This window comes from Anarhichas minor, unplaced genomic scaffold, assembly GCF_050575085.1.
Source record: "Anarhichas minor isolate MPS153535 unplaced genomic scaffold, ASM5057508v1 ptg000045l, whole genome shotgun sequence".
In the NCBI taxonomy this organism is placed as follows: Eukaryota; Metazoa; Chordata; class Actinopteri; order Perciformes; family Anarhichadidae; genus Anarhichas; species Anarhichas minor.
Window position 1 is genome coordinate 3,948,000 of NW_027466491.1, and position 19,501 is coordinate 3,967,500.

General features: G+C 43.4%; 1 protein-coding gene across 2 annotated transcripts; it reads right to left on the reverse strand.

The window, feature by feature from the left end:
* Positions 1-283: 283 nt before the first annotated feature.
* Positions 284-19,501, reverse strand: adipor2 (adiponectin receptor 2). Of its 2 annotated transcripts, none has more exons than XM_076111445.1 (8): positions 19,370-19,501; positions 11,684-11,986; positions 5,414-5,593; positions 4,084-4,255; positions 3,465-3,651; positions 3,167-3,354; positions 2,597-2,790; positions 284-2,302 (listed from the first exon to the last, which is right to left on the reverse strand). In XM_076111445.1, exons 2-8 carry the CDS (start codon positions 11,783-11,785, stop codon positions 2,174-2,176), a joined length of 1,152 nt encoding a protein of 383 aa, XP_075967560.1. In that variant the 5' UTR covers positions 11,786-11,986; positions 19,370-19,501; the 3' UTR covers positions 284-2,173. The 2 variants fall into 2 exon arrangements, with proteins under 2 accessions (XP_075967560.1, XP_075967561.1); XM_076111446.1 differs by lacking the exon at positions 19,370-19,501 and adding an exon at positions 15,426-15,440.

A 19,501-nucleotide genomic window follows, 5' to 3' on the forward strand; every position in this document is an offset into this window, starting at 1 on the left:
AACATTCACGCTCACATTCACACCTACGGGCAATTTTTTACGAGTCTCCAAATAACCTAAGCTGCTTGTCTTTGGACAATAGGAGGAAGCCGGAGAACCCGGAGAGAACCCACGCTGCCACGGGGAGAACACCGGGATCGAACCCGGGCCCCTTTTAGTTGTTTTTTGACACTAACTCATAATAGGGGGAATTATGTACAGGCAAGCTTTTTATATCATGCACTTTCATGTCATGGTTAATTGTTGTGCACATTTCAACCACTAACAAGACAGAGATGACAGATTTAAAAAAAACTTTTTATTAGAACAATACAGCAGATATAAAGGTCTATTGCAATCAAACACTCATCCCATCATAACGGAACATGTGCTTCAACAGACAATTTGCACTCACCAAGAGAAATAAATTAAGGAACTAGATAAAACAAAAAATGGAGAACAGAAAAGAAACACTGAGAAATTGTGTTCAAATTCCTGCTCAGAAAAAGCTTCCATCAAATAGAAACGTGCAAACCTCAATTTCAAACAATCATAGACGTACAGTTTATGATAAGCTCAGAATTGTTGCATCTTGTGTGTTTCTATTGTGCTGGAGCGAGATTTTGGTATTGCCAGAAAACACATTTTTAAAAGGTTCCCCTTGTTTTAATCACCAAGTCTCCATATACGAGGCAGTTCATGTGCCCTTAAAGTAGTTAACTGTATCAGATCTTAAGAGACTTGTTTTTTGACATTTTTAGGACGAGAGAGACTTGGTACTCTGAGCCTCTCTACTCCAACATCACATGACTTCTGGCTAAATGCAAGAAATAAGTGATAAATAGTAGAAAAGAGAAAATAAAGTATAATAATACCAAAAACAGCAGTGAATGAATTATAATGCAATCCAATCAAAAAGACAGAGTATCCAAAGGAGGACTACAATGAACAAAAAAATAAATCATAAATATGACTCTGGGGCCTTGTTATAAAAAATATCTTTAAGTTATGCTCGACATGTTTTCACAAATCAGTTCAGGGCATGTACTATAAAAGAGTCAACTTATGTTGATGACATGGAAATTAGTTTTTTGACTTTAGATTTGGTTTAAAGCACAACTGTTCACATGGGGAACGTTTTATTCATGAGGCCTGATTTGAGATCTGTTCTCCAGCTTTGTGATGCTTGACGAACACGAGGGAGCCGGTTAAACACAAAAGTGGAAAATACCGAGTGGAGGACAGTCGTTGAGCCGTCTCCTCCTTTATATTTCGAGTTTTTTAGGTCAGAAAAGTGACTAAGTTGTCAATATCAGCGACTTTTGAAGTTGCTGTTTGTTAAATAAGATTCTGATGCTGTGCTGTATATTTCCTCCTTGCCTCCACTAGTCGTCCTTGCATATACAGACTACATGAAGTTTACATGAAGCACTTCCCACCAACCGCAGTTATATTGTATTATTCTCACCATTGCACCTCAGTAAGTGTAGATATAACACCTCCATTTTTTTTTTTCATATATATTTCATACAAATCTATAACCCAAAATTTAGAAATCTTATTTACATGGAAAACATTATTTTTTTTTTTTTACTTTTAAAAGTGACTATTACCCCCAGATCCCAACCTTCACCACCATGGAAGAAATCCACTCAATTATTTTTCTTTTTTATCCTATTCTAATGCTCTTAAGTGTGATTTAGAAAACATCAGCAAAAACACTTCAAAATGTATTTTTTTTTAAAGCCACAATTATGCTTCCTTTTCAAATCAAACCATTAAACTCTTAAATGTCAGAACTCGACACAGAACAAAATGTAGCACTACTGAAGGGAGGCTTTGAATTCCTTGCCTCCCTCACAAAACACACAGAGATATTTCCTTTGAGAAAGCAGAATCTCAAAAACTGGTCTATAAAAACACACCATCTTGGAGCGGTTTTATAGAAGCAACAAAGCCAGAAGAGGTGGAGATCGACAGAAAGATAGACAGACATACGGAGGGACAGAAAGAGAACAAAAACCCTCGTCAGTCAGTTTTAATGGCGCCCCTTTGGAGGCAATCCTGTGTACTACGCACACAGACAAGCCACGTCGGTCTTCAGTTTAGGGGGAGAGTGTGTGTGAGTATCTTAGGTTTTGTGTGCGTGTGTGTAAAATGTGCGTGAGTGAATGACTGAGTCAGTTTGTGTGCGTTAGAGAGTGCCGTCCTCGGCGCAGCCGCCTCCTGCCTTGTGGCGAAACTCCTGCAGGTTTGAGACGCCGTGGAAATGAACAAAAGCTCCTGCGACCACCAAGATGTGAAACAGCTGGTGGGAGTGGAACTAGGAAAGAGAGAGAGAGAGTAAATTAAACGTGTGTGAGAGACAGAGCGACATAAAGAGAGGTATTGGTTTTGCTTTTACTATAAGGAACTTTCATTTTGTGTCGATTTCTGCCGTCCCTGTGGACGAAAGTTGTAGTGTTTACGAGCACCAAATTCCCTTTAGAACGCCTCATTTTACTGCAGAGGAAAGTGGCTTCAACTTTGAGAACTCATCCCTAATATTTTGTTACCCTGTGTGTGTGTGTGTGTGTGTGTGTGTGTGTGTGTGTTTGTTTGTTTGTTAGTCACTTACCCAGATGTCACACTTGCCAGGGAAGAACCTCTCCGGGATGCGAGCGGCGTACAGACAGGCTCCAGTGATGTAGAGCGTCGCCATAAGCAGCAGCCAGCCCATCTGACCCATGGTGGTCGCTTTGATCAGACCCTCGCTGATGACAAAGTGCAGGGAGGGAACCACGCCACTCAGACCCAGACCCACAAACACTCCTAAGTGAAAGAGAGAGAGAGATTGTCAATACTTACACCGGCATTATAAGATCTGTTTTTGGCCACTCGAGGGCAATCACAGAAAGATGCTAACACAACAGCCTCTTACGGTATACTCGCATCAGAAAAATGTTACAGCAAACATGTTAGCTTTAGACTGTCTCAATCGATTGAGGTGAACTGATTGTCTGCTGATGACAGCGGTGAGAGTAAAGTTGCGAGCTAAAAAACAACAACGAAACAATCGACCCCATTCACATTACACATGGTCATTTGATCCGTTGCTAATATGAAATACTGCTAACATATAAAACTGAGATTAGAGCAGCTTTAATGTACAAAATAAAGCTTGTATCACGTCACTATCTCACTCTACCTGCTCTGACTCCTCTGTACTGCGGCTTGGCAAAGAAGTCACACTGGGAGACGGTGATGGCGGCCAATCCCAGTATGCACACCACTATCAGGTAGATGAAGCAGGGCTGAGGGGAGCAGTAGAAGGAGTAATACAACCAGGGGACGAATGAGCCCATGATCAGGAAGGCGATCCCACTGTAGTCCAACCTAGACACAGGGACACACAGAGTGGACGATTACAGACACTGGAGATGTCCATAAGGACATTTTACTGTAGAATCTCAGATAGTGAAGTGTTTACAGAATGTGCATCTTACTTGGAGAAGACTCTGGAGACGCCCTCAGAGTGGCAGTAAACTGTGTGGAAGAGCCAGGAGAAGGAGAGGCAGAGGATGGCTCCCAGGAAAAACACTCCGATCACCACCTTCTCCTGGAACGGAGCCACAAAAGACATGTTGGGCCTGAACATGTACATCAGACCCAGACAGAGGAAAAACAAACAGCCTGCAGAGAAAGCAAATCATAGGGAGAGACAAGAAGTGAGAATTCAGTATTAATCAAGATAATTAAATACAAATATGCTGTCTGCCTCTAAGTTAACCAGAATGTGCTAATTTATGTCAATTTTAAATGCAGAGGTACAGACATATCACATGTTTATTCAAACCAAACACACCAAAACAGGAAAAATAGCATCAACAGTATTCACTATTTACGCAGTCTCACTCAAATCACAAAGGCATGCAGGTGCAGTATCTCTGTTTAACCACTAGGTGGCAGCAGGAACTCAGACAACACTTAACTGGCTCTTTGGCTTCAACTAAAGCTAGAAACAACAAGCAGCTTTAAACCAACGTTGGCAGCACAAACATCCAACTCATTCTAATGGCGCTCAGTCAAAATAAAAAAGCATTAGTGAGTGTGTGTGTGTGCTACCTAGCAGATGTGTCCAGATGTTCCCGGTCTCCGTGTGGATTCTGAAGATGCTCTTGAAGCAGGCGCGGAACGAAGGCATGGGCGGCCTGTGGCCGTGAAGCAGATAGTCGTTGTCCTTCAGCCAGTCGGGGAGCACGTCGTGAGGTATGACGCGCCACCGGCCCTCCCACACCTGATTGGTTAATAAAGGACACAGATAGCAACATCATGCTGAAGTTTAGAAAATCAACCTAAAGGCTGGTGAGAAAGGTAAATGTTAATTAGAAAATAACTCCGGGTCAAATTGCCTTTCATTAGAAGCAGCTGGTTGTTTACCGAATGTCCTTGAAATAGTGTGTGTGTGTGTGTGTGTGTGTGTGTGTGTGTGTGTGTGTGTGTGTGTGTGTGTGTGTGTGTGTGTGTAAGAGGAGGAGTACAGTATGTGATCACAAGTGTGTGTAGTGTAGGTGTCAAATGAACAGTATCATGGTCAAGTGATGAAAATATATAAACTGTAGTCCGACACTCCAAACACCCTTAACGGAGAGAACAGAGAGAGAGACTCCATTGACAGTTTCTCTCCAGTGATTCATTTCCCTAATTTACATCCTGCTGTTTGTAATTTCAGCAGACTCTCAGTGTGCGTGAGTGTGAATATTAGTCCGAGCTGCTGTATTAAGTCAACATTCCAGTAGTATCATCTTACAAACAGACACTCTAACGCTTAATGTCTGCCTTTTAGTTCATTTTCATTTCAAAAATAATGAAACATAGTTGATAAAGAAAACACCTACAAGACATAAACCGGCTTCTAAGAATTAGTGAAATCCCTCAAACCATAATGATGTTCTGGCAAAGTAAACGGTAGAAGAACAAACCAATCTGCTGTTTTTTTAGTAACTCTGCACTCCCAAATGACTGTAAAACACTTGTGACTAGTAATCTGTTTTTTTGCAAGTGACTGCCGTGTATTTTGGACATTTTCCAGTTTGGCTTGAGCCCAGACTCACTAAACATGTCGTGTATAAGAGATAACGCAGAGCATAACAAAATAACAAAATGCAAAACCCCAGCATATGCAGTCTGTTTGGGACACAAACTCTGTTTTCGTTGTGTTTTTTATGGTTTCATTGGTTTATTTTACTATGTGGTTTATTAAGTGTTTGTATAAAACCACCGTAGTAAAACAAACATCTCTCTTGGGACGATAATCTAATTTAGTTGGCGGTGGATTTAAAGGTGTGGCGCTCCAAAACATCTGTATAGATAAGTTAAGGATATTTCTTTCTATCATTTTAACATGACTTAATATGCATGCACCTGTGTGTGTGTGTGTGTGTGTGTTCATTACCTTGTGTACAAACTCCTCCATCCTCTCCATGGCATGGTGAGCCTGCAGCAGCGGAGTCATTCCCATGAAACCTTCATCACTGCTCCTCCCCTCCTCTTCCTCCTTCTCCTCCTCTCCTTCGCTTCCTCTGTCGTCCTCTTCATTTTTTCTTCTTCTCTCCTCGTCGCACTCCGGGACCCTCTGACAGGAAGAGACACGGACACATTGTTAGGACAGAGTGATTTTAGGACATTTTCTCTCGTCTTTTAATTATTTCAGCTTTATTGGACAGATGAAGTGAAATGGGACTGGAACATCAATGTCCTGAATTTAATTTGAACCTGCTGCAAACGCATAATATCCATTTTCAGAAATGTGTGTGATTTATCAATTCCCAGTACGCATAATCCTAATATGATCAGAAATGTTCTTCATACAGCCGAGTCAGTGCACCGAGTCACTGTAAAGAACGCACAGTGTGAGAACTGAATTAATGCAGATTACAACACCGATTAGTGTCAATTGGGCTTTTCGCTCCAATTGTATGCACCGTCATCAAATCTGATTACTAGAATTAGAACAAGCTAAAGTTAAAACACACCAAATAGCTAATATTTGGATTGAACAGATCCGTTCGTCCATTTATGAAGAGAAGATTAGACAGGCGGTGTGAATTCAATCCAACACAATAGCCGTCACAGCTGGGGACAGAATTAATGCGCTGCTTTTTGATAAATACAGTCGTTCGTCGTAACTGACAGACAAACAGTTGAGCGCACACTGATCCACTAAAAACGGTGATGTCGTGTTTGGATTCAGGTATAAAAAAAATAAAATGATAATGTGCTGGCACATCAACAAACACTAACACAGACACACAATCTTCACCACAGACACACACACACACACACACACACACACACACACACACACACACACACACACACACACACACACACACACACACACACACACACACACACACACACACACACACACACACACACACACACACACACACACACCTGAAAGGAAGTAATTAGAAAAAGATGGGCTTTTATACTCAAACAACAAAAGAAAAGAACACAGACAAGAGTGAGAAACTTAGATAAAAGCAGTGAGACAGAGAAAGATAACAGAACGAGAGAGAAGTCCTGTTGTATATATAATGCATGACTAATAATGCATTAATGTATAATGCATGACATTTATATGTCTCACATATTCAAAGTCTGTAGACGGAACAACACTTTCAGGTTCCTAAAGTCAGACTTTGTTAGTCTGACATCTGCCGTATATAGTAAGAAAGAGACACTCGCATACACACAAACAGCTTAAAAACACACCTGAAGGCGAGAGACTGTAAAACCACAGCCTCTGAGATAGAGGTGAAACCTGCCATTGATTCCTGCGTGTGTGCATGTGTGTGTGTGAGGGTAAGCGTCAGTGATGGAGTATACTATGTGAGCAGAGGGTATCCGGGTGACTGCCAAGTAGTCACGTGTGCTCTGCAGTCTTTGTGTGTGTGTCAGTAATAATAGCCTCTCGTGTGTGCCCATGCAGGCATGTAAAGAAATCCAGATGCTGCCAGTCTCGCTGTGGGTTGTGAGATTATTGTTGAAGGGTGTGTGTGTGTGTGTGTGTGTGTGTGTGTGTGTGTGTGTGTGTGTGTGTGTGTGTGTGTGTGTGTGTGTGTGATTTTGTTGGGGGACATTAGGGTGTCCTCTAGGTGTACACAGGATGCTACCACTACATCATATACACATGATGTTGGCATGAAGCACAGTGATACACATGACGTTCCCACCGCCATTTCCCACAATACATACAGGGACATAGGATGACAGCTACTGCCCTGTAACAGTAAATGCTCCCAGGACGGATTGGAATAGAGGACAGTGTGTCACACACACACTCACGTAGATAGAGGGAGAGAGAGAGGGAGAGATGGATGGAAAGCATTTAGCCTACAAACCTGCAGTGTTAAGTGATTTACGATCAGCCACCTTCTCAATGAAAACAAGCCTTCACACTGAACCACTACAGTCGCGCTCGGTTTTGTTTTTGCTACGTGCGGTTTGTGAGAAATAGAACGACAAAATGTGGGCTTGCTGAAAATGAGTCGCATCACTCTCAATCTCTGAACCCCATCGGCTATCGGTCTGACCACTAGAAGCCTCTGGGGGGGGGGGGGGGGGGGGGGCAAGGGGGCCAGATTTCTGGGGTTCCGGTGTAACCTGCAGATTAAACTGGCAAACGCTTCCTTTTCTGTGCACTGCTCTTTTGTTTACAGTCCGATTAGCAACTCGAGATGCGGGACTGGAAGTGGGAGATGACGTGCAAAACCAGATATTTTCACAAGAAGCCAATTTACAGATTCTTCAGAGGACCACATGACACGCGCAGGGTTTAGCTGGAAAGAGGAAGCTGTGGTTGTCTGCAGATATTCTGAGAATGACTGCACTGAGAAATATTCAGCTGTCAGCTTGAAAAATGAACAAACAAACTGATTTTCTCCCCCAAAAACGTCTGTTCGGCTGCACCAGACTTAATCCAGTAAGTGGAAGCTGCGGAGCTGATGTTCAGCAGCAGGTGATGCAGGGAGTCTGGCTGTCAACTGCTCTGCTGAATTTGCTGTACTCAGATCTAACAACAACTCAAGAGTGAAGATGCAGACAGGAGGCCCGAGGGCTTCTTGGAAGTGCGGCTATCCCTAACGCATTTAGACGCTCGTTACTTGGACGAAGGCAGTTCGTCCGCCGCACGCGATTCCACCCCAGCTGCCCGGCCTTCAGCAAGTTATTACGGCCGAGGTTGCGGGAGTCAAATTCCTCTCTGTGTGAAAGTGGTCAAGGATATGACCACATGTTTCCATTCTCAGCACTGAGAGATCACTATGTACAGTAACAGCTCATCGTGTGCGACTAAAACCGTCTGGCTGCTCGTCTGACACAAAGCCACAGTCACAGGCGTCGAGTAATCAGGATCTTGTTGTTGTCGTACTTCGGTAGAGCGCAGTTTTCTCGGCAGACATTTTTCTGGGAAAAGCCTGAAGGGACATTTATAGAACCTGTAAGAGGGGAAGCTAGTGTATTATTAAAGTAAACATTTGGCTGTGAGTGGAGTTTGGAGGAATCTGAATACGTATGATTGGAAGTTAATATTACAAACCTTACATTGTCTCCATATAAGAAATCTCAGAGGAGAAGTGTGTTCGCAGTACAAAGTCACATAAGCATGAGCTAAGCAGCTAGTCGTGAATGAAATACAGACACGGGAACAACAGAGGACTGAGGAAACCCCTCGAGACGCATGGTCTGCTCAAGATTAAATGAGGCAATCTCTCCCTCTGTCCAACACACGTACTTAAAAAACATAAATCCAGCTCCCCTCAGACTCATTTACCATTCTGTGTGCAGACCTGGCTAATGACTACTGCACACACACACCTGAACTACTCTGCATGTGTGTGTGTGTTGAGCTCTACAGTCAGTTAGTGGAAGATAAGTTTAAGGAAACAAGGAAGGGGAAGACATTCGAGGAAAAATCTTCCAACGAAACATGGAACTTTAGCTGGCAGTTTGGTGGAGGGAGGGATCCGGGAAACGGCTGCCGGCCAACCAGAATCCAGCTGAAACTCTGTGGACCAATGACAGCAGAACTAATAACGGACCAGAGAGTGAAGAGCTCACCCCTGTACACAGAAACCCCTGCACAGCACAGACGGAGAGATTCGACATGTGACTCATGCTCTCTTGGGATTGTAAGAATTTGGAGAAAGACACCACCACCCTCAAAAACAGACAGTATGTTCCAAAACACGCACATGTGTCCGACTCTAAAATAAAACACAAGTTTGTCTTGTGGCAGGCTGCCACAAGACAAACTGTTCTCTCTGTTCTTGCCCGTGACCATGAGGAGGGCATGAAGAATCGGCATTAGCAGGCTAATAAAACAGATTTATAACTGTTGGAGGGTTTGAAATCAAGGATATTCATTTTTTTTAAAGCCACTTCAAAAAGGTGTTTTTCTTGCGTTATTCCCTTTCTTAAATGAAATGAAAGGATTGATGCCACTCTCATGTTTAAGTTAATTTCAGTTCATTCCTCAAAAACAATGGCAATAGTCTATTTCCTTTTTGTTATTGAAAATATAATGAACATTCCCCTTTGCTCTGTCGCAGCATGTCATCATTAGAAGATGTTTTCGCCCCGACAATGTCCAAGGGTTTAGTGCATTTTGATAACAAGAAAGCTAGAATGACCTTAAATGAACTGAGGAGGAAATTAAACAAGACGTCTGATCCACCGGAGGCTGGGCGCTATGCATGGAAGCAATAAAGACAAACCTTCGGCACAAAGAGAGGATGTTGAGAGGACTCAAAAGGTGCAAATCTCAAGCATTGTTTGCTGGTATTTATTCACGGTTTATTGGTATTTCCCTTGTTTTGTTGTGTGTGTGTGTGTGTGTGTGTGTGTGTGTGTGTGTGTGTGTGTGTGTGTGTGTGTGTGTGTCACAGGATTTTACACTATGTGTGTTGAGCTTGTTTCACTGTCTGTGGTGCATGTTCACACAGTAGTCTCTCCTCCAGAAAGGACAGCATTACGTCATCTGACTTTATTTAGTTCTTTGACTATCTGTAGAACTCCGCAGGAGCTTTTCTCCACTCTCCCGAAAATCAAATTTTCATTAGTTGTACGAGCACAAGTGTAACGGCCTGTTTGAAACACGTCTGACAACCAAATTCCCATATCAAACATTTCTTACCAATAGGCTGAGATTGTTTGCAGGTAAACCGCTATTGTTTGGAAATTCCTTTCTGCAACCGTAGGAAGACACGCAAACACCACAATCGTACAGGGAAAAGTTCAGAAAGGTCTGCAAAACAGGAAACTTACTTTAACTTGAAAAAAGACATCGTCCCTGTAGCTTTTTCAGATCGGATGAGACGCCTCACTGTTTCTTATTTTTTTTTTTTTTGCAAAACAGTAAGTGTGATACCGAGCCTGAAGCTGTACCGCACGCTCACAAACACGTATCGAGACGCAACACCAGCACCTACCCCAAAAATACCCAAAGATTCACAGAGCAGCCTGCGGGGTGTAAAGACAGCCTGCCCTCGCTGATTAGGGCAAAGGGGCCCGAGCGTCCTCTCAGGTGTCAGAGTCGTGTTACAGCAGGTAAAAAAAAAAGAAGAAAGGAGTGCACGCGAGCAGACACAATACACACACACACACACACACACACACACACACACACTGTCTGAACGGGAACACGAGCGATGCCTCTGAGGGAGTGTCTGGCACATTTGTTTGATCGGAGTGATAGGTTGCCTTCTTGGGATGCTGATCACACAGATATTTTGGTAACGTGTTTGTTTTCCTTCCAGGAAGACGTCGGCACGGAGACATAACAGGTTTATTTTTCGTGGCAGTGAATCTTGGACACGTTCCGTATCCACATCACTTTAAACTTCGAGTGGAACTAAAACCAAACATCAGGCGAAGCTGAGCCAACCCGATCATAATTACACTGTTAATTACTATAGCACAGAATGACTCATCGCCGAGTTTGAAAAGCCTTGAAGGCGGTGAGGTTGTTGGAGGTTGAAAAGGCTGGGAAACAAGCTCATGATCAATCTGAGCAAAAATCAAGTTCCAATAACCTGCTGGTAAAACCTGAGAAACCAATTACATATTCTCCCTAATAACCATTTCTGTCGTGCCCCTGAGCAAGGCGCTAAACACCCTACTGCGCCAGTCGCGGTGCCCGCTGACAGTTGTAGTGCATTCAAGGTTTGTGTTTTTTTTTTTAAACTTTTATCTGCACAAATGTGCTCGTTTCCCTGAGTGAGATTAATTTAATCAAGATCACAAGTCTGCGTGCCTGTTTTCAGTCCAGTCATGAGTGGCTTGTCTCCGACAATGTGTTACACAACTACCTGCACTGTTTCACATACTTGTATGAATATATTTCTCAATGCTCTGATGATAATTCACCCACCAAAGTCTCACATGTTGTCCAAAAAGCTCAGTTTAAGTGACTCTTAACATGGGAAAGAATATAGTTTACATTTATGCTTCTGTTATTATGATGAAAGATTTCGCCGGTCAGTATCTGTCATGAAACAATACACTTCCCAGCTAACAGCACCTACTTAATTAGTTATGTGAGGGTGTGTGTTTTGGTAGGATAGTTTTACTGTGTGACTAGCCGACCCATACCGCACCCGATGGCCCCGACCAACCGGATGACAGCATGTGTGCGTGTGTGTGCGTGTTGGATACTCACCCCATTGTGGGAGTTGCACTCTGCGGTGTTGAGATGACTGGTTGGAGAACCTGAGGTGGGCGTGTCGGCTTTCTCCCGGGGGCTCATGGGCTCTGTAGGCATGCTATCCGTCGCGTGTTCAACGAGGTTTGAAGTTCTGTGTCGCAGCACGAAGGCCGGGCCCTCGGCGGGGCCCTTGGCCCCGCTCGTCTCTCCTCCGTCCAGCTTGAAACACTGGACCGGCCTCCACGGAGAGAAGACTTAATGGACGATGATGACAAAATCCAGATGAGACCAAACTTGAAGCCTTTGGATCTTTTTGGACTATGTGGCAGAAAAGAGAAGGAAGAGAAAAGGAAAAATAAATGAATCTCCATGATTTTGTTAATCCTCAAATTTAGGTAGTCTTTTATTTGGGTGTGAGTGCCCGGACATAAACTATGACGGTGGAGGCATAATCTAACAGGTCACAAGTTCGTCTGTATCACAGATAAAGACGATGTTGGTTTATTTATGTCAATTAATAAAGCCGTGGCACCGGCGGCCAATTGGGTACCAACTTGGAACAAGAGATCCACACGCAGGAAGTAGACGTGTTGAGAACTTAAGATCCCTCTTTACTTCATCGCTCTCTGAACACCTCACAGTTTGTCTGCTACGAAGCTACTTTAACATTGAATCCTTTTTAAATCTAGCCTTCTAAAAAGTCCTTGTTTTTTAAGGTTTATTTTTTCAATCCTTTTGAAGACATTTGGCCTTCATGCGGATAAATAAGCTCATGGTCACCTGACCTAGACCCATTAATATCTGCATGTTTGTACTGCAGCGTGTTTCCAAACACTCGCTCAGTAGCACGGCCGAAGCTTCAATGTACCGTAAATGATGAAAACTGCAGCTGCACATTTATGTCCGCATGCCTTACTCTGCTGAGATCTGTGTCACTCTCTCACACACACACACACACACACACACACACACACACACACACACACACACACCTCCAGAGGAGCCAAGTCAATGTGAACAAGCCCCCGAGCACCAGACCACTTCATTTAAACCATCCCAGTGCAGCCACAAACATACATTAGGGGATTATACTCATACTCAAGGGGGGGGGCGGGGGGACAACAACAACACAAAAAGGCATGTACATACACACACCTGTGCATGTACTGTGTAAACATACACAGACGGACTGTTAAAAACATAATTCGTAAAAAGGCTGATCTAAGCATGTAGGGAGCAAAAGAGCTGCAGTGGTGCTTCAACTCAAGAACGAGGTAACAAGCTCACACATGAGAGCGTTGAAGGCAACAGAAAGTTGCCTTCTTCACACGCTACTCTGCACCTGACTGTTTCTGAATATTAAGTAAAAAACACAAATCTCTGTTGGATTCTAACACTTACAGATACTACAACAATGTGTTTTTTTACATATAGAACAGGTGTGTGTGTGATGATTATTCTAGAGAAGAAACAACAAACCACAGCTCGCGGTTGTGAAAGAACATTGTCACGCTAAAAGAAAAAAAGGAGAGGGCTGAAGAGTCAGAGAGACAATGGTACACAACGGAAAAAGACAAAAATCATTAAAAGAGCCACAGGAAAAATGCAGAGAGTTTCATAACACCATCGACCGACAGATAAACTATTGTGAATAAGACGACTCTTTGAGCTGAAGTGAGACGGCTGGCCTGTGGGCGAGCTCCCTAATAATCAAAATCAAACACTCAGACCCTCCAATCAATCGCTTCGCTTGTCCTCCGTCCTCTTTGTCCCCAATCGACTATTTCGGAAAATTACATCGACACGCTTTTTGAGTAACTGCACCGTGATTCTCTGTCATGATGAAAAGTGAGATTTCACGCTGGCTCCCTGTTAACTAGGGAATAAGAGGAATAAAGTACTTTTGATCTATTTTTTGTTTTTTTCTGCAGCTGTAGTCGATTCTCACGATAACAGTCTCGTGGTCTGATTGCCACACAAGAACAAACAGCTCTCCCGACAATTGAACTAGCTGAGAGGTTTTGTTCTGTGCGGGTCTGATAAGAGTCTGGAAGCAGTGGAAGAAGAAGAAAAAAACATTAAAGAGACTTGAGTCGACGGCCACACACACACACACGCACACACACACACAAGCTCCGGCACCACCCTGATGGAGGCCGGATAGACAAACACATGTGGTGAGGGAATTATAACAAAGTTCACTGGAAAATAATCGTTCCGTCTCCTTCCAACAATAGCTGCTTGATTGTCAGTACTCTTCTACAGTCAGGGGTAAAACAATAAAACACACAAGCACACACACACACACACGCACTCGTTGGCACTGCCTTTAAAAAACAACTCCTCAGTAGCAGGACGGACAGAGCGGAGCAGACTGACCCCATATTGAGATAAAAAAGGACTCAACATGATGGAACATAATATACCAAAAGACGGATTCACATCTCCCACACCAAACGGGGGTTCCCAGGGTCTGAGCCAACCCCAAATGTAGAATTTTCTGTTCTGAGAGAACTGCGATACACCGAATGTCTGTCGACAACAGGATGCTAAATCACTCATCAAGATGTTGCATGCGGTGTAGCTCCATGATCACAATTTTCTTGGCTCATAAAAGCCTCGTGGATGTCGTATGTACGCCCTTGTTTATTTTACTCTGTTAAAGTCGCTGTATGAGGTTCACTTATTTTTTCACACTCAACCTCCGTAAAGCAAACCAATCACGCAGACAGGTTTAGCATCTGTCCCACAGTGACGCTTTAACCCCGGGACATGAAGTGACTGAGGGGGGGGGGGGGGGGGGGGGGATCAGGCTCGTGACCTGCTGGGTCAAGAAAGGGATCCACCAAAACTCAACATCTCTACTGATGTGCCATCGAGCAACACTTCCCTTTCTTGGCCAATGAAACTGCACCGTAGCCATTGTTTCTCAACCTCTCCCCAGATAAATAACAAAGACCAGGCAATCAAGGTTGTGTGCTGTCAGCGATATATTCCTCTTTTTAATTTTCAATATTTTATTCTCTGGACATCATGAAGCAGCTCTGAAGTGACTCTGAGATGATTGTCCTTTAATAGCCTTATTCCTAAAATTAGCATGCTAACAGTGTGTAATTAGCATTACACACACGGTCATTTATTCACGTGCATCATTCCACACAGACATGAGCAATGTGCTGCAGCATTTCTTCAGGCTCAATGTCATCATCTCTCTCTCTCTCTCTCTCTCTCTACCTCCCTCCCTCCCTCAAACACACAAGCACAGACAGTCAGACAGCTGACTTCACTCCAAAGCAGTGTGGAGTCAGTCATTGTCACTGTAGAGCCGTGAATCGGTGGCTAACAAAAAAAAAAAAATCAATCCTGGCAACCGACAGACAAACACAAGAGGAACTCGGATGAAAAGGGAAAGAGAGACCGAGGAGAGAAAGAAAATAGGAAACGTAAATGACACTTGATTTGTTCTTCTGTTAGAAGAGGTGGAGTGAAAACAAAGACGGACCCGTTTTCTGGTTCTCATACTGCGGACCCATCTGTCACGCCTGTGAACGTTTGCACTGTACTAAACGTGTGAATGGCTGTCGAGCAACATGCCGTGCCTCACTCCCTGACTTACTCTGTCAGATATGGTCTGTGGTCTGTTCCCCCCTGCTGTGAAATGGTCTCTATCTGATCACCACTTTTCTGACACACACAGAGAGAGCATTTGCATTACATATGGTTACATTTTCAGTCAGAGCGATTGTACCCTACGTACTTTGGCGTGACGGTGAGCTTTTCCATGACATCCCACCAGGTTTTTCAGGTTCGACAGCAGCCCGCAACAGTCAACAGGAGCATGTTAAAACAGGACACAAAGGCCTATCTATTTAAAATTAGTCCAAACTGGTTTACACTGATCCCTATCTTTTATTTACCCATCACACTTGCAAGGGTTTCACAACCTCGCAGTCAGCATCGAGGCTTACGCTGGCATCGAACATATTTACTTAAATTTCACTGTGAAATCAGCTGCGCATTAGTTACACAGACGCTTAGAGCTGAGACAGGGAGCAGTATTGTTTTTACTGTTAACGTCGGTCCAAAAGCCACAAACATATCACATAAGATAACGTCTCGTGACAGCACATCTCGCACGTTGCCCTTTAATAAACACTGTGAAGTTGCACATGGCCGCTGACCGGCTGTCATGTCTGTCTCTGCTTTCACGATCTTGCTTACTACGGTAGAAAGAAACGGTTTCTATCCATTGGCTGTTTTGCAGGGTTGGGAATCCCATTTTATTTCCCCCAAAATTGTATTCGTCACTCTAGAGTCAAACTCAAATCATTCGGTGGTGCAGTTGACTTACGGTGCTTTGTGCCGTGTGTGTTCCTATGGTGGGGAATAGGCCTCCCTTTGTATTTGGGGGCAGATTTACAATGATTTAAACCTGCTGTTGGAGACCATGTGACTGCTGTTACTGTTCACTATAGGACAATCTAATCACACCGAGACCTGCACTTTAACATACACACCCACCCCACCATGATATTAGTGAAAACACACCTGTAATAAGAAAATGAAAAATGACGGAGACGTCAGGACAGTTTCGCATGTTTTGTCAAAAAAATGATCCTAGTTGCCTTTTTAACCCACATTAACAAAATGACAGTATTAAAATAAAGTAATAATATCAAGAAAATAATCGTACTGCATCTATATTTCATGACAATAACAACTCATATGTGGGTTGTCTGTTTAAGTGCGTGTGTCCGGTTACTTCTTAATCCTGGTACAACAGTGAGTGAGTTACTGATGCCAGCATGTCTTATGATGGAGAGATAAACAAAGAGAACCAGTGTGAAGTGAACCACGCGCATACACACCATTGTTCGCTCATTCACGGTGTACACAACATCCAGCCACATCGCAAAGATACTACCAAGTACTACCAAGTACATGCTCGACAGATATGGTGGAAGGTGGGAATTATTTGATTATTTTAAATACCTATTCCATTAATATCCTGTAAGTATGGTATTTAAAAAGGCTAAAACTACATGTACCCACAACAAGACATTCCTAATTTCATCAGAAGACAAGAGAAAACCATTACAGATTACACAGGCTGGCATCCACGTAACATCCATGCCTGTTAGTTTTACCAAGTTATCAACTCGCAACTGCAGTTTGGGCTGAAAGCGTAATCTGAGATATACAGTAGCGTGTGTCAATGTCTTTCTGAACGAACCCCACATAGCTAAAGCAGTGAATCTCTGAACAGGTGTAACAATGCTGAGGCTCACCCGAAAGCTGGTTCCGTCCTGTCCGAGTTACCACCAAAACAACATGCAAACAACATGTCTGCTCTTTGTCTTTAAATGGTACTGAACCACCAACCCATCTGAACACAGACCACAACAAGGTCAGCGCGCTGTTGGCTCTGCTGCTGAACACGGTGCAATCAAATGCAGTGATTTTCAAGCCCTGGGTGGTAATCCAAAGGTGGGTCACATAAAGATAAAAATAGGTCCCCTAAATGATCAGATGAAAGGGGAACTTTAAGCTACCGACTATACTTAGATACCGATGCCTTCTGTCTAAATAAAGGCTGAGGAAAACAGAGAGGGGTCAAGAGCATAGAACATTTTGTTTGCCGACTCATTTTAATCAGATAACTGCCACGTTTACAAGCAAATGTTTACACCAGTGACAGTCTTATTTGCCTGTGTGTAATCGTGTATGTACATTTTTACTTAGGCAACAACATAACAATAAACCACAAGAGAAAAGCGCATTTTTTTTTGTTTTTGTGCACCACACACAGCCCTGTTTTGAGTTGCGAGGGAAACAAAGAAAGCTCTCCGGCCGAGACAAGAGGAGCAATATAAAAGAAAGAGAGAGAGGCAGCGACTCTGTCTTATGATCAATCAATTTTGCACTGACAGCTCTCTACTATTCTTAGACGCTATGTTTAGCTGCTCTTCTGGCTGGCACGCTGTCAAAGACTGACTTCATTATACATTAAATTCTCTTGAGAGTTGTATTTCCAGTTAAAAACACATGACGTATTTCTGAATAGCCATGTCTAGCGGGGTGAGAGTCGGCTCACACATCAGCTCGGGGCAATGAAAGCTCTGAATTAATTATTTGTATAATTGTATATCAATATCTTCCAACAGGAAATTACAGCAAATGAATGTGAAGGGACACAGTTGCTATACATGAAAATGATGCAGCATGGATCTGCTTTGCATCCCTGTGTGGGTTCTTTCAATGCACACGGAAGTACATTGACATGCACAAGTGCAAATTGAGTATAACAGCAGGGATGGGTGGTATTATAAGTGCGTCCAGTGCTGTTGAGTAAGTTGCAGAGGAGCAAACGCCCCGGGATATAATGACAATGTGAAACCCCAACGGGTCAAACTGCACAAGAAGCCACTGATTAAAAATGCAAAATGCGGTTCAGCACAAATCACCAGATAAGACGCTGCTCCATAAAATATCCATGCGCTAATCTCCAGCCGGGGGGGGGGGGCTGGGAGTGTTGTTTTGTACATATAAAGTTTGGGTTCAAGACAAATAGGCTATCAGCTACCCAGCCCGTGAAATATATATGAGATGACCTCATGCTTTGAGGCAGAGGAACACTGAAATGGGATGGGCACACATGCAATACTGCATGTGCAGTCAGTACAATTACACATAAATGTTAATTAAGACACAGAACAAGACAATCAAACACTATGACTTGACTTTCTGAGTTTTGCAATATTAAAAAAGGCATCATAATTATAGGATAAAATAGTGAATATTGGCTGGTTATTAAGGAAAATGTTAGCTTCTGCTCGGAGCAACAAGACAACAATAAAAAAACACTGCAGTTTACTGTATGACGTATGTATTAAAACCATATCCAGCAGCGACTTGCAGCATGTTGCTCATAAAATAATACATTCGCTCTCAACCACTGACATTTAAAAACAAATGCGTTTAATAAAACAGCAGCAACTTGAGACATACCAACCAATGCTCTCAACTCACACACACACACACACACACACACACACACACACACACACACACACAAAGTGACACTACTGAGTCAAGCCAGCGGCGAGCAAGCAGGACAAAGAAACCCAAAGCTCCAGTCAGACCACCTCCCTGTCGACATGTCACACTATCAACATGCATATACAAGAAGCGGTTTTACATGTTCGGCCTGAAACATTTCACCTTACATGTCACCCAAGCTGTGTCGTCAACGGTAAAGCTAGACGCGGACTGCAGCCCGTCGACAGGCTGCGATGATGGTTTGTTTACACCGAGCTAGCGAGCTGGCTAGTCCGCTAACAAAAGCTGCGACATCCCAAAGAAGCCACATAACTATTTAACAGAGCTTGTGTGTATTTTGACAGCTCACCATATCGACCTATTCGCCTGTGAATGCACCAAAAAAACCTGCCTCCGTGTGAGTGATAACGCCTCGTAGCGAGAGAGAGCAAAGCAGTCTGTTCTCGCTGGCTAGCAGATTATGCCTCTCTGTGTTGTTTTGACAGCCAGAATTAGCTGGATAGCAAAGCCGCTAGCTGGCAGGTTGCACAGCAAGAGAGGCGCTGACGTTAGGCAGAGAAAGTACAGGGTGAACTCAACAGTCTGAAACAAAATACAAACCAATTACAACCAGTAGCGGACAATGTCAGCTGTGATATTCACCTGGTCCTGGTGTGTGGAGATGAACGCGTCCTCTGCGTAATGTCACGCAGTTAGAAGAGTTGTAGTCGCTGCTCTGCTCTTGTGTACTCTGAACGCTTTCTGACTAGACGCGAGACCAAACTGGACTCAGCG

What these genes read in the sequence shown, in the direction of transcription:
- adipor2 (XM_076111445.1), bottom strand. Translation starts at nt 11,785, where the DNA reads ATGCCTACAGAGCCCATGAGCCCCCGGGAGAAAGCCGACACGCCCACC. An exon ending in TGGAGGAGTTTGTACACAAG is followed by an intron (nt 4,256 to 5,413) that starts GTAATGAACACA and finishes TTAACCAATCAG; the next exon opens with GTGTGGGAGGGCCGGTGGCG. An exon ending in GTACAGAGGAGTCAGAGCAG is followed by an intron (nt 2,791 to 3,166) that starts GTAGAGTGAGAT and finishes TCTTTCACTTAG; the next exon opens with GAGTGTTTGTGGGTCTGGGT.